This window comes from Thamnophis elegans, chromosome 10 (assembly GCF_009769535.1).
Source record: "Thamnophis elegans isolate rThaEle1 chromosome 10, rThaEle1.pri, whole genome shotgun sequence".
NCBI lineage: Eukaryota > Metazoa > Chordata > Lepidosauria > Squamata > Colubridae > Thamnophis > Thamnophis elegans.
In genome coordinates, this window is record NC_045550.1 from 49,171,634 (window position 1) to 49,186,099 (window position 14,466).

Consider the following 14,466-nt stretch of genomic DNA (forward strand, 5'->3'; position numbering starts at 1 on the left):
TTGAAAAAGGGCATTAGAGACGGTAAAGCTACAGACAGACAGAGGATTGAACATCTTTTTGAGAACTTGGACTCTCATCAGGTATGGCAGGTTCTGCGACAAATCATGGGGCAGAGCAATAAAAATAGTTTGTCCAGCAGTAATGACTACTGCTGGACAGTACTACTCCTACTACTGCGGAACAGCTAAATCAATTCTTTAGCCATTTTGAGGTGGAAACAGGAACGACCATCATTCCAGTATCTATCACTGATAGTACACTACTAACACCTACTATCGATAGACAACCACTTCCACTGCAGATCTCTGATGTGAGACGCGCTTTCCAGAATGTTAACATCTGGAAGGCAGCTGGGCCTGATGGAATCATTGGACGAGTTGTTAGGGACTGCGCTGCAGAGCTAGCTGGACTGTTCATGGATATTTTCAATCTATCGCTGTTGCAATGTTCTTCTATCCCTACCTGCCTGAAGACATCCATTATAGTGCCAATCCCTAAGCAGACAGTAGTGGTATCTCTTAATGATTATAGACCAATAGCTTGAACATTTGTTATCGTGAAATGTTTTGAGAGACTGGCATTGAACTATATTAAGGCTAGTTTTCCATCTACTTTGGACCCATACCAATTTGCATATAGGAGTAATAGATCAACTGATGATGCTATGCCTATTGTTGTCCATACTGTATTAAATCATTTGGAACAACAGGGAACATATGTAAGGTTGCTATTTGTGGATTATAGCTCTGCCTTTAACACCATTCTACCCAATAGGTTGTTTCTTAAAATGTCCAATTTGGGTATAAATCAGAGGATTTATTTGTACAGAAAGGATTTTCTGACAGATAGGCCACAGTCAGTAAGGATGGGATCTCATCATTCTTCTACTCTGATATTAAGCACAGGAGCTCTCCAGGGTTGTGTGCTAAGCCCCTTCCTTTATTCTTTGTATACACATGACTGTATCCCCATTGTATAACACCAACACAATTATTAAATTTGCGATGACACAACAGTAATGGCGGTCATTAATAAGAACAATGAGTCTGCTTATAGGAAGGAAGTACAAGGGCTGACATTGTGGTGTAAAGAAAATAATTTTACACTTAACACCCAACACTTAACACCCACTAAATAACTTATAATTGACTTCAGTAGGAAGAGAGATGTATGTTTACCACTGTACATAAATGGCGGGGAGGTGGAGAAGGTTGATAGTTTTAAATTTCTGGGCATTTATATCTTGGAGGACCTCTCATGGACCATGAATGCTAACAGACTTGTGAAGAAGGCATAGAAGAGGCTGTACTTCCTGAGAATGCTAAGGAAGATAAATCTATCTCAGCACCTACTTTTGTCCTACTATCGCAGCACTATTGAGATTGTCTTGATATATGGCATTCTTGCATAGTATGGAAGCAGCTCTGCAGCGGACAAAAAAGCTCTACAGAGAATCATTAAAACTGCCTAGAATATCACCGGCCTCCAGTTATCAGCCCTGGATGACATCTTCGCATCTCACTGTTTGAGGAAGTTGTATAACATTCTCAGAGATACTTCCCATCCTGCTTACAATCTTTTTAGACTGTTGCCTTCTGGCAGAAGACACAGAACAATTAAAACTAGGACCACACGTCTTCTGAATAGCTTTTACCCCAGAGCTATAATTGCACTCAACAATTAACTAAAGGGCTACTATCAGTGAGCTATTGGACAGAATTACTTGGTCTGTTGTGTGGATGTTTGGGTGGTTTAGGGGCAGGGAATTCTTTGGTGGGTGGGTGGGGGTATTTGGGGATTGTTATGTGTGTTGGGCCTGGTCTCTGGGTGTTATGTGAATTTCTTTGAATGTGTAAACTGTGTATATACATAATGACAATAAATTAAAGTCCTAAGGGCTCTAAATATTAATAAGGTATAATATTAAGGAAGTTAGTTTTAAATAAATAGTACTTTAGTCAAAATATTTGATGTGTACACACCAGTAGTGGGTTCCGGATCCCGTTGCAACCGGTATGCTGCGACGGGGCCGAGCATCCTAGGCGGGCATGTAAGCTGGGCACACATGAGCACGCCACCACCCAGCGACACTCAGCTGCAGGTGCCGCACTCTGTGTGCGTGTGCGCAATTGGTCCGTTTGCCTCAAAAAGCGGTAAGAAACGCAGGCGGGCCAAACGGCCCACCATTCCGGTACGGTAGCCGCTGCTCCCAGCTACCACAGGCAGTACTGCCCGGAACCCACCACTGATATAGACGAAAAGAAATTGAACTTCAGTTTGCAAAAAGATTGCTTTCACTTAGATTGTATAAAACATGTTTATGTATTTGATTAATTGAAACTTAAAATACATCTTAGTACAGCTCTGTTACATATAATTGAAACAATAAACTCACAAAATAGAATGGACCCTTGATGCCATTATTTAGCAACCATTTCAATTAGCATATTTCCAGGTAGCTCTACTTCTACATGCTAATTTTACTAAGATATTGAACTACTTTAAATACAATTTCCATAATTGTTTCACTTTGTTTAATACTGTACTTTGCATTATTTTTTTACAGTTCTTCCCCGAACAGGTGTTAATCCTCTTCCCCTGCACATTTTCCAGAATTAAACTTTCATATTAGATGACAATTTGTAATCTAATTTCAGATTAACTTAATGCTGGTCCCTTGTCCTGGTGTAGTGATTAAGGCACTGTTTTTCAACCTCAGCAACTTTAAGATTTGTGCTGGCCAGGGGAATTCTGCGACTTGAAGTCCACTCATCTTAGCTGTAATTTTACTTTTTTAAGTTAGCATGATGGCATGTATTAAGTAGTAAAGTAATAACTAACTTAATTCAATTTGTCTAGTTTAGGATTAGAACCTAAGCTTTTGTACAGCAGGTACTTCTGAATACCAATTCTGAAATAAATGGTGACAATTCTATCAACATATTCTCTGAATGCTATACATCACCGTATTTTACACAACAAAGGTAAGATGAAGAGTACTGTTTTGTTCACTCAACATTTTGCAATCATTATAATTATTAAATACTCTATATTAATTATACCTGTAAAACTTTAGCATTTGGCTGAAGTGGTTTGATAATCAGTTGTTTTCCTGATGTGTAAATAATTTTTTCAGAATCTGGACCCCATGCTACTGAATATATTGGTGTTCCTATTGAGATAAGGGAAGAAAAATACAGTGATACACACTGATGAGAAATGCTATTATTTACATTCCAAAATAGTTTAATACTGTTTTGATCTATTTCAGTTTTATAACATGTGTTTAAATAGGATAGAATTAGCAACAAAGGTAAACATTTATGCATACAAGATTTTGCAAGGTTATGCTCTCTCCATTCTTATATAACATTTATGTAAAAGATCATCTATCAGTATGGGATTGGAATTCATCAGGAGGATATCCAAGTAAGGATGGGGAGGAAAAGGTTAAGACTCAATCCAGAACGCTAATAGCGAAGTATTGTGTCGTAGAGTAAAAAGTCTAGAGAGCACAAGATTGCCTGGTCAAGGTCTTGACAACTGCATTATTCTTGTTTGGGATGTCAAGTGTTTGATCAAAGGAATGGTGAATTCAATTTCAGAATAAAAGTATCACTCTTATCAATGGAGAGATGGATTAACATTTAACGTTGCTGTTCTGACAGCCCAAGAACAAGGGAAATTATCATTATATAAAACATGCCAATGGTGAGAAAACAAGTACATCCATTGCTTAAGCAAGAATTTGTTAACACCTGACACATTCTATTCAGTTGCAAGGACGGCGGCTTGTTGTATTCTTAATATACACTTGAAACCCAAAGAAGATCATCTGCCTGTACAAGATGTCAAATCTTTATACATACTTATATAGCAATAACAATCAACTGAAGAATAGCAGTGGATAAGGATAGCATGGTACAGTTATTTGGTTTAGCATAACTGGATGACACTGTTAACTGAATCACCGTGATCACTAAATGAGACATCACACAACCTGATTTCTTGCACTTGACACAGAACCGCTAATTGGACCTGGCAATCAATGTAGATCGTAGAGCAGAAGCATAACATGTATCGTTTAGAAGCGTATATAACTATCTGCACTTCTGTGTTTTCCATCAACTGAAGCTTCTGGATTTTCGTCAAAGGCAGCACCATGTAGAGTGCATTACGGTAATCCAATTGGAAGGTGACTAGGACATAAGTAACCGAGAGCACAGCCCCACAGTGCAGGAACAGTATAAGTGGGCATAACTGGCATACAACACAAAGCTGTGCAAAAGTCCTCCTAGTCATGACTGCAACCTGCTCTTACAAGCAGGAATCATGAATCAAGGAGGAGCCCCAGACTGCACACCATGTCAGTCTGGAGCTTTATAACCCAAATCAGCAAAGATGACAAAGACAATATAGAACACAATCAAAATATTTTTAAGGGAACAAGCTCTTGAAAGATATTCAGTATTAAGTATGTTATTGTCAAAAGAAAAAATGAAACAAAGTGTTTCTTAGACAGAAAGGGAGGTAGAGAGGTGGAAATAAAGGATATTAAGATAAAGAAAGTTTGCAGGGAGGAGAAAAGGTCAAGATGATGGCATTGTTTTCTATCTTACTTTCTTCTTTCAGCATAGAGATACGTAAAGAGCAAACTGAAAAAACAAGCATATACAGGAAAGCATTCTTCTTAATCTGCAACAAAAGAATTTCCTTCCCACAGAAAATCTCCAAATTATGAGCTACAACTGGCAAGATTGCAGGAATTTTTATCTGGATTGACTTTTGGGGGATGAATCTTTAATATTATATTTTAGCATTTCTTTTCTATTTTATTCAGTTCATTTTTATCACTTATTAGTCAAGCTCCTGACCCCAGATAGTTTACTGAAACTCAAAGGTAATAAAATTAAGGTCTGATGTGGGTTTGTCAGCAGAAAAAGCAAAAGAAACACAGCCAAGCTATTTCCTAGTTGTTCAAAGTGGTTCAAAGAACCAGTGCAGGAGAACTTAAATGGGGATGAAATTTGTGTGAATGTAGGAGTGGCCATAAATCAAATTATCTGATATTTTTCAGTCAGGATTCAGCTCTGAGTACAGGACTGAGACTGTGTCTTATCTACATTCCAACTGTATGATTTGTGTGATTTCAGCTATCCAAACATTGTTATAGAACTGTATAACTGCATTATAGCATACTAAACTAACATTCTCAATCAATAAATTAAAAATAATATACATTAGATAGCCCCAATACATTATTCTCAGTTGAACTCAGAATTTATTTATCTGGTTTATTTATCTGAAGAAACAGCAGTAGAGAATCTCAGCAATCATCAAAGCAACATATAGTGAAAAAGATTATAAAGTCAAACAACATTAATGAATTTAAAATTGAATAAAATTAAATATTGGAATAAATTAACAAAGGAAGGCATGAAGATTTTACTATCTTGGCATTCTTACCAATTTTAATAATGATGTTTATCCATTGCTAACTTTATTTGATATAGCAATACCGTGTTTCCCCCAAAATAAGACAGGGTTTTATTTTCTTTTGACCCCTGAAATAAGTACTTGGCCTTATTTCATTTTCAAGGAGGTCTTATTATTTTCGAGGTGCAGGAGGCGGTGAGTGTGATCACCTCATGGCTGCTGCTGTGTTGCAATATTTTCGAGGAGGCCTTATTTTGGGGGAAGGGCTTATTTTAGATCATGCGCTCAAAAGCTTGATTGGGCTTATTATCTGGGGAGGTCTTATTTTCGGAGAAACAGAGTTGCAATAGCACTTAGATTTATATATCGCTTCACAGTGCTTTTACATCCCTCTCTAAGCAATTTACAGAGTCAGCATATTGCCTGAAACAATCTGGGCTCTCATTTTACTCACCTCAGAAGGATGGAAGGCTGAATCAACCTTGAGCCTGGTGAGATTCGATCTGCCAAATTGCAGGCAGCCGGCAGTCAGCAGAAGTAGCCTGTAGTTCTGCATTCTAACCACTGTGCCACCACAATTCTTAAAATTTTTAGAAATACTGTCCTCCTATTTTCATGGTAACACCAAGGTAACTTGGACTAAAGATTTGCATACCACATTAAGTGATTGAGACACTCAATTGAATTATAATTGGATTATACTTTTGTTTTCCTAAGGATGCTGTTTCATTTCTAATTCAACAATAAAACTTACTAGACTGATCCAATTCTAAGGTGACTAGTTCATTCTCTGACATTAGCTATTCTTTCTTCTCAATTGACTTCATCTGAAATTGAATCACATAACCCCTCTGATAAGCTGCATAGTCCCTTTAATATAAATGACTCCTTTTGTATTTGCTCCTTGCTGTAAAATAACCTTATCATTCAAGCTGATAAAATTAGGAGACAGTTAAAAAAAAAACCTAAAAGAATAAATAGGATAAAATACCTCTTTAGGTATAAATAGGATAAAATACCTCTTTAGGTATTTTATGGCCTTATTTAAAACAATTATCAGAGTTTTGAATAAGAGAAACAGAACCAATAAAAATATAGTTGGTTATCAGATAAATGACAATTGGAAAAATGCTGCTTTAAATGAGAATTAAAAGAAGTAGAAATTCTGGAATAGGAAGTAATGTGGCAGTACAGTGAACAAAATGGAAGCTGAAAACACAAGGTTTTTTTCAAAGTTTGAAAACTGGGGACTCCTTTTCACTATATACCATTTAAAATGTCAGTAAGACATCCAATAAAGAAAACATAGGTAAAAGAAGGCAAATATATGTGTCCCAGGATAATGTTGCAGGATCCAATCTGAGCTAGTCATCGGGATCAGATATTTTACTCTTCCAAGCTTTCAGACTCATGCTGAAGCCCATCATCAGGGAACTTCTCATATGCATTCTGGAGAATTCAGAATGTGTATTCTGGAGAATGTGTTTTCTGAAACATTCAGAACTTACCTTGTTGTACTAATGTGGATCTTAGCATTCCACTCTTGGACCAAATTTTTATTTGCCCATCTTCACCAACTAGAAATAAATATCAAAGTCTTTGCTTAACTAAGTTTTTAGCATTAAAATCCTTTAAAAGTTTGAATATTATAAGTTGCATTATGACTTTACTCCTAAAAAAAAATAGTACTAACAGTCTTGAAGTGTTTCTCATTGCTTTCTGAGGAATCTTACGGTAAAAAGAACTATCAATTTCTGACACACTGTGTCGTCAGAAATCAAGGTTGGCTTGAGGACATCTTACCATAGTCCTGTTTGGATAATTTTCTTAACCATCTTATGAGTAATTTAAGAAGAAAATATAAAGAAATGATAACCTCTAGTTTTTAAAAGGAAACATTAAGGGGAAAATAAAATTTCCTAAATATATATTGCATTTTCCTGTTTTTTAAAGTTTTTATTTCTTCTGCATGTAATGTATACATATTCAAATCGGTAATACTAACAGCAGAATCTATTATTATTACATTCAAAAGAGCAATAGTGATCATATGTTTAATAAAGACTGGCCCAGTCTTTTACTATTTTATACAAATGGAAAATATATATGTGTAGTTCTTATCGTATTGCCTGCAGTAGATATCTGAAGTTCACTAAAGCTCTATATTCAATTAACAATTGGATTTTGAATTTAACTTATTTCTGTGAGTTGATAATGAAGACTATTTTATTACTATAGTCAATACAATTATTATATTCACTATTTTCTACTTTTCAATCTATACACTGCACATAAATAGTATGCATTTATATCACCTTGCACCATATACATGTCAACTTCTATTTACTCAGGGATTCACTGAAATATCTAATTTTATTAAACAGTATATTGCAACTATTTTCACTGTTGTATAAATCAATACAAGTGATGAACAACTAGTTCTTATTCCATGATGTTGCCCTTCAGTCAATTTACTATGCTTTATGACTGAACTATACAATAAATAAAGTTTTTCATATCCAGTGTAGCCTCTGGTTTAGCTGCTTTATGAATACACAATGATAATGTACTATTAGAGTTTAAAGCAACATATTCTACAAACGAAATAATGAAATAAATATGAATGCTTTCTATATAACTGGATATCTATCTTTATATAATTTCCATGCAATATATATTTTATATAGTAGTCATGTTACTTATTTTCAATCATATAATCAAAAAAAAATTAAGCCATTACACAAATGTTATTCCATCTTTCTATTTCTGCACTTTAAAAAAAGAGCAATTCTCTTCTGCATGTTGGGGTAACCATATTCCTTCAGGACACACTTAGAGATGAATGCTGTTACCTGTAACAAGTGCGGTACCTTCATAATTCCATCTTCCTGCAAGTACAGCTCCGCAGTGGGCTTCTACACTTTTTTCAACTCTTCCAGTTTTGGAAATCAAATGAAACTTACCTATAGGAATATTATAGTAATTATATTGCACTATAAATCTAATTTACATACAAAGATTATTTCTGAAAAACAGCCTTTCATGCTTCTCTTTTTTCCAATTTATTAGTTACTTTACTATTTTCAGTTTGTAAATATTTCTCATTGATATAAGTAATTAATTTCAGTTCAACTGAAATTATTCACACATATATGGCATTGAAAGAATCAGCTCAGGAACAGTAGGTGTAGTTACAGGACCTCTAAAGAAGAAACATGCTTTGGTGCTGAAAAGCCTGGGAAGATATGGTAGGAGGTTCTTGCTATGCTGTTTCAGAGGAAGGAAGATGCAGAGTTTGATTCTGATAACTCTGGAACTTTATTGATCCCAATTGGCCATATTACTGTATTTAGGTTTGGGCTACTGTTGATAAATAGGTCTACTTGCAATAAGATTATATTACCCAAGTAATAAAATCAAGTTCACTCAGGTGATCACATATTAAATCTGATCTTCACTTTAGAGCCCTAATGTATCTTTTGAATCAGAAGAATATTATGGTTCTTCACCACAGACAGATTTCTTATCCAAATGAGGATTATTAGCAATACAATTCTTTGCAAGGCAGGAACACAAATTATAATGGTTTAAACAGAAGCCTTATAGACCTTCACATAAAACTGACCCATCTAGGGCATACATTTAAAATGTGGATGATTAGCATACCCCTATGATGAGCCGAGGTGGCGCAGTGGTTAAATGCAGCACTGCAGGCTACTTCAGCTGACTGCAGTTCTGCAATTCGGCTGTTCAAATCTCACCGGCTCAAGGTTGACTCAGCCTTCCATCCTTCCCAGGTGGGTAAAATGAGGACCCGGATTGTTGTTGGGGGCAATATGCTGACTCTGTAAACCGCTTAGAGAGGGCTGAAAGCCCTATGAAGCGGTATATAAGTCTAATTGCTATTGCTATTGCTATTGCTATATTTAAGGGGTCTAGAAAAGGTGGTTTTCTATATGTACTCAACTCTCACAAAACAGCCTTCCCATATGAGACCCAAATTGTGATCTCCTTGAAGATGTTTAGGAGCATAGTTAAAACACATTTATTCTGAATGCCTATTCATGAACAAAACTCAGTATGAATTTGTGCTTGATACATTTTGGCATAATACCCGGTTTCCCGGAAAATAAGACCGGGTCATATTAATTTTTGCTCCAAAAGATACATTAGGACTTATTTTCTGGTTAGGTTTTATTTTTGGGGAATACAGTACTAAATGTGTCTGTCTGGTTGATGATCTTAACTGGGGCTTATTTGGGGGAGAGGAGAGCGCTTAAATTACAAGCATCCTGAAAACTGTTAGGGCTTATTTTCTGGTTGGATCTTATTTTTCAGGGAAACAGGGTATCTCTTGGTTACTTTAGCAAATAATTTATAAAGTAGCCCAAAACTTTAAGAAGCTAACCAAGAATGGACTGGACAGCTTCTTAATTATATCAATATTTATGAGGCTTGAAAACTATTTTCAAATAATGTCAACTGTAGGATCTTATCAAACAGAGTTATCAAGTGGGATTGAACAAGAATTAATCCTGTATTTTCTATTAATACTTTACTTAATAATTTTGATATATTAACTCTTGATTACTGCTGTAAATCAGACTTCAAAAATCATTTTTTTTAGTAAGAAACTTTTTAAATAATATAGTTGGAACAAAACAACCAGAAAAGACTCAGTTTCAACTTCAATTTTCAATTTCATATCTACTTCTTTATTTTTATTATTTTTATTAATAAATGAAGCCACGAGGATTCTCAATATTGAAGATTGCTGTGCTGGAAATCATTCAAATAAGATATTACCAGGCTTTTCAAGTACTGCATGCACAAAACTATGTCTGTTATATTCATTTGCTACCACAAACACTTTAAATATTCTGTTCCAATTTTAACAATTAGTCATCAGTGAAACAAAAACTAGTGGGTGGGTGGGTGAACATTTTTAAAGAACCAGTACAGATTACACTGAAAAGCAGAATGAATAAAAAGCTTACGTGCAAATATTTATAAAACAATATTGATAATTTTAATTCCACTTTTCTAAACAGAAATGAATCTTTATATAAATGTAATTTTCAAGCTATCAAAAAACAAAGTAATTAATATTAAAGTTATTACTCTGAATTAAGCATTATTCAGTTCAGTAGGACTTATTCTCAAATCAGCTTTTTCAAGAATAAAGCTAATGCTTAAGAAAAATATCATGTAACTTGAGAACTACCTGTATAATTTTTACCTTAAAAACCCAGCTCCAATTTCCAGTCCACTGCCACATATCAAGACAACACTAAAATGATAAATTAGACAGACCATACCGAGGAAACCAAAACTGTGTTTAAGTTCAATTGTCTTTGGACAAATTATTTCTTGCTCTTCACACATACATATGGATAATATACTGTACATGCCACCAAAAATCATTAAAAATATATACCTTACAAAAACATACTGAAAAGCTAATATATTTTTTTTCAAAAAAATTGAAAAACATTTCAGCTATATAGATATTGCATCAAATCAACACATTTATTCCCATGTAACAGAATAACAGAATGCAAAGTTGGAAGGTACCTTGGAGGTCCTTCTTTTTACTAGATTAGACAATCCCTGCTCAAGCCAGAGACCCTATACCAGTGATAACCTTTTTTTCATTGTGTGCCAAAAGTACGTGCCCATGCCCATAATGCAATGCGCACATAACACACACCCCACACGCCCCCCCATGGGTGCATGACTCCCCGCACCTTGTTTTGAGCCTAGTAGGCCTCTGTGCAGCTTCTGGGACCAAAACCGAGCTGCGGGGAGGCACCACACCCTCCCGCACAACTCCTGCCTCCCCCACGCATGTGCATGTCTCCCACATGTGCCCTACGCATACGTGGCAGAGAATCAAAAATCAGTTGGCTGGCAGGAGGTGCATGCACATGTGCGGTGCAGCTGGGCTGAGGCTGGCATGCCCGCAGAGAGGGCTCTGCGTGCCCCCTGTGGAACACATGCCATAGGTTCGCCATCACGGTCCTATACTATGTCAGACAAATGACTGTGTAGTCTCTTTTTAAAAGCCTCCAGTAATGGAATACCCACAACTTCTGAAGGCAAACTGTTCCACTAATCTATTGTTTTCACTCTCAGGAAATTTCTGCTTTGTTGTAGGTTCTCCTCGGTTAGTTTCCAACCATTGCTTCTTGTCTTGCCTTCTAGTGATTTGGAAAATAGATTGACCCACCTATTCCTTGTGGCAGCCTCCCAAATATTGGAACACTACTATCATGTCACCCCTAGTCCTTTTTACTAGACTAGACAAACCCAATTCCTGCAACCAGTCTTCATATATTCTAGCTGCCAGCCCCCTAATCATCTTTGTTGGTCTTCTCTGCACTTTTTCCAGCGTCTCAAAATCTTTTTGCTTGTCTGAAAGATCAACTTTATGTTATTTGAGCAACAGTGAGCAAAATAAATCCTGCTAGTGTTATGTGCAAATACAATCAATGTGACAATGAATCAAAATTAGTGATTTAGGATGGGACATTATATTTGATAGTACCCCAAAGTGAATAACATAAATTTTCAAGGCAACTTACCATCAGAACTTGTAAGTACAAAATTCTCAGCATGGGTTTGTCTCTTTCCACCTAAATTTTTAGGAAACCAATGAAGATCTAAAGGATAGATATCATCAGGAAGTTTGACAACTTGTGCTGTTTCTCCATTTAACAAGTTCCATTTTATAATCTGGTGATCATCGCTGCATGAATAAAGTTCATCTGCTGTTGTCCAGCCCACACAGCTAACTAATTCCTTATGTTTTAAAAGAATTAAGGAATAAAATTATTTGTAACACATCTGCCTCATGCATTATTCAGAGTGTTTAAATTAGTTTTAAAAATTGATACAATAAATATTACAGTACTTTTTATTTTAAAATCTCATCATCTGAATAGTCCAGCACAAAACTGGATTTGTATGGTATGCTTAATCCTAGAATTTACAACAAATATTTGTACTGTTTTGTTTGTATGAGAGCTGCTGTGCTCAAATGATAGTATTATATGATAGTATCTGCTCCTCAGAGAATGTGAATAAAGATGAGCATATAGTAAAAATGTTGCCTTGAATCCAAATCCAGCTGTAAATCTATTGAAATCATTAAGATTTGATCATTATTGACCTGTTTGATTTAAACGGAACTTTCACAATTTGAACTTTTTCTAGAGAACAGCAATACAATACTGCAAACTATGGAAGTTTAACAGTTAAAAAGTGTGTTTATATCTCTCTATTTTGAGGCTATTTATTCCTATTCGTGTTTTTAATCCATCACCAAGCAATAGAAAATTCCCTTTTTTGCTCTTTATTGTTGAAGTGTTTAACAATGAACAGTTTAGATGAGATTTCAAATTACGTCTATTCCACATGCTTTCCATATTCTCAAAACCTTTAGCAGATCAACATAATTATTTTTTTACAAGCCCTGTTTATTTCTCTTCAAAATGTTTGATACTATTATTGTATAGAGAGAAACTGTCTCTCAGTCCTATCAAGATCAAGTAGTTGTGGGTGTTTGGGCAGTGCAGATCTGGGGATACCACATGTTTCTATTTGGCAAGGATTGTGTTTCCCTATTCAGGGGTAGTGCACCACATGGAGAATCTTTCTGGACTCGCAGATCCTGCTCAAAGAAGAAGTGGCAGATGTGGCAGATTTTTGCACCACTTCATCTTGATGTGACAGTTGCACCCTTAGATTGGGGGGAGGGCGGGGGGCTTCAGACTTCTCCCTGGTCACTTTGCAACTTAGCTACTGCAATACAGTCTACACTGAACTACCTTTTGAAAACCATCAGGAAGATTCAATGGGTCCGGAATGCAGTAATGTAGGTAGATGTAGACACTTTATTTATTAAACCTATATGCCACCCATCTCACTGATATGAAAACTCTGGGCAGCTTACAATATAATAAGTTTTAAAGTGCTAAAAACAATTATAATTAGAAAAACTTGAATAAAGAAGTTAAAAGTTAAAAATGACTTACTGAACAATCGTTTTCTGGGCACTGTGGGAGAGTCCAAGCATGGATTAAATTCAGTTTATTCGCCCAAGGACTGAGTTGAATTTCTTAACCATGCCTCCCCTCCTCATTGAGGACCAGTTCAAAAATGAAGGTGTAGTCTGTGATGGACGTGTTCATGATGTGTCCTCCGGGCATGTCCACAATGTCATTGCTCCACGCAGCCTGAGGTGATTTGATAGAGAAGGAAAAGAAACCCCAGGGTGGGGTTGAACTCTCCTGCAGCGCCCAGAGAACGACCGTTCAGGTAAGCCAATGGTCATTCTCCTGTGTGCTGCTTGGAGAGTCCAAGCATTGGACATACTCAAGCTATAAGGTCCCAGGGAGGGAAGCAGGATTGTCCAGGTGAGCAGAGTCGCCTTTGCATCACTCTCCTCCCAAAAGATGTCTTGGCCACGGTGTAAGAGTCAAGTTTAATGAACAGAGTCGGGGACGACCAGGTGGCTGCTCTGCAGCTCTCTTCCATGGGAGCTTGCGCTGCCCACACAGCCGTGGTAGCGGCGCTCCTTGTAGAGTGAGCTGTGAGTCTAGGTGGTACTGCACTACCCTGGTGCTGGTAGGCCAGCTTAATACAAGCACTCAACCACTGACTGATGATGGATGGTGACACTTTGAGTCCCATGAAACCTGGTTGAAAGGAGCCAAAAAGCGATTCAGAAAGGTGAAATCCCTCCATCCTCTCGATGTACCTGTGAACCGTTCTCCAAACATCTAGCTAGTGCGAGGTTCGTTCCTTGGGATGCTGAGGGTGAGGGCAGAAGTTGGGGAGTACCACTGCAATACAGTCTACACTGAACTCTATGAGTTCACTCTCTGAAACATAGAGTTAATTTTTGGCAGAAAGGCCGGATCTAGCCGGAGGGTGACCCAGTCAGCGTGAAAGATGCACAAGTCCTCTCGGATCAAGAGCCGCCAACTCCAACACCTTCCTAGGTGACGTAATTGCTATGAGAAAGG

General features: G+C 36.7%; 1 protein-coding gene across 1 annotated transcript in view; it reads right to left on the bottom strand.

The window, feature by feature from the left end:
• IFT80 (intraflagellar transport 80) overlaps positions 1 to 14,466 on the bottom strand; it is a 61,504-nt gene that overhangs the window by 34,275 nt on the left and 12,763 nt on the right. The window contains exons 3-6 of the mRNA XM_032224882.1: positions 12,022 to 12,243; positions 8,290 to 8,400; positions 6,946 to 7,014; positions 3,064 to 3,173 (exon numbers count right to left, since the gene is read on the bottom strand). Coding sequence (XP_032080773.1) covers positions 3,064 to 3,173; positions 6,946 to 7,014; positions 8,290 to 8,400; positions 12,022 to 12,243 — 512 coding nt within the window. The remainder of the gene's footprint in view (positions 1 to 3,063; positions 3,174 to 6,945; positions 7,015 to 8,289; positions 8,401 to 12,021; positions 12,244 to 14,466) is intronic.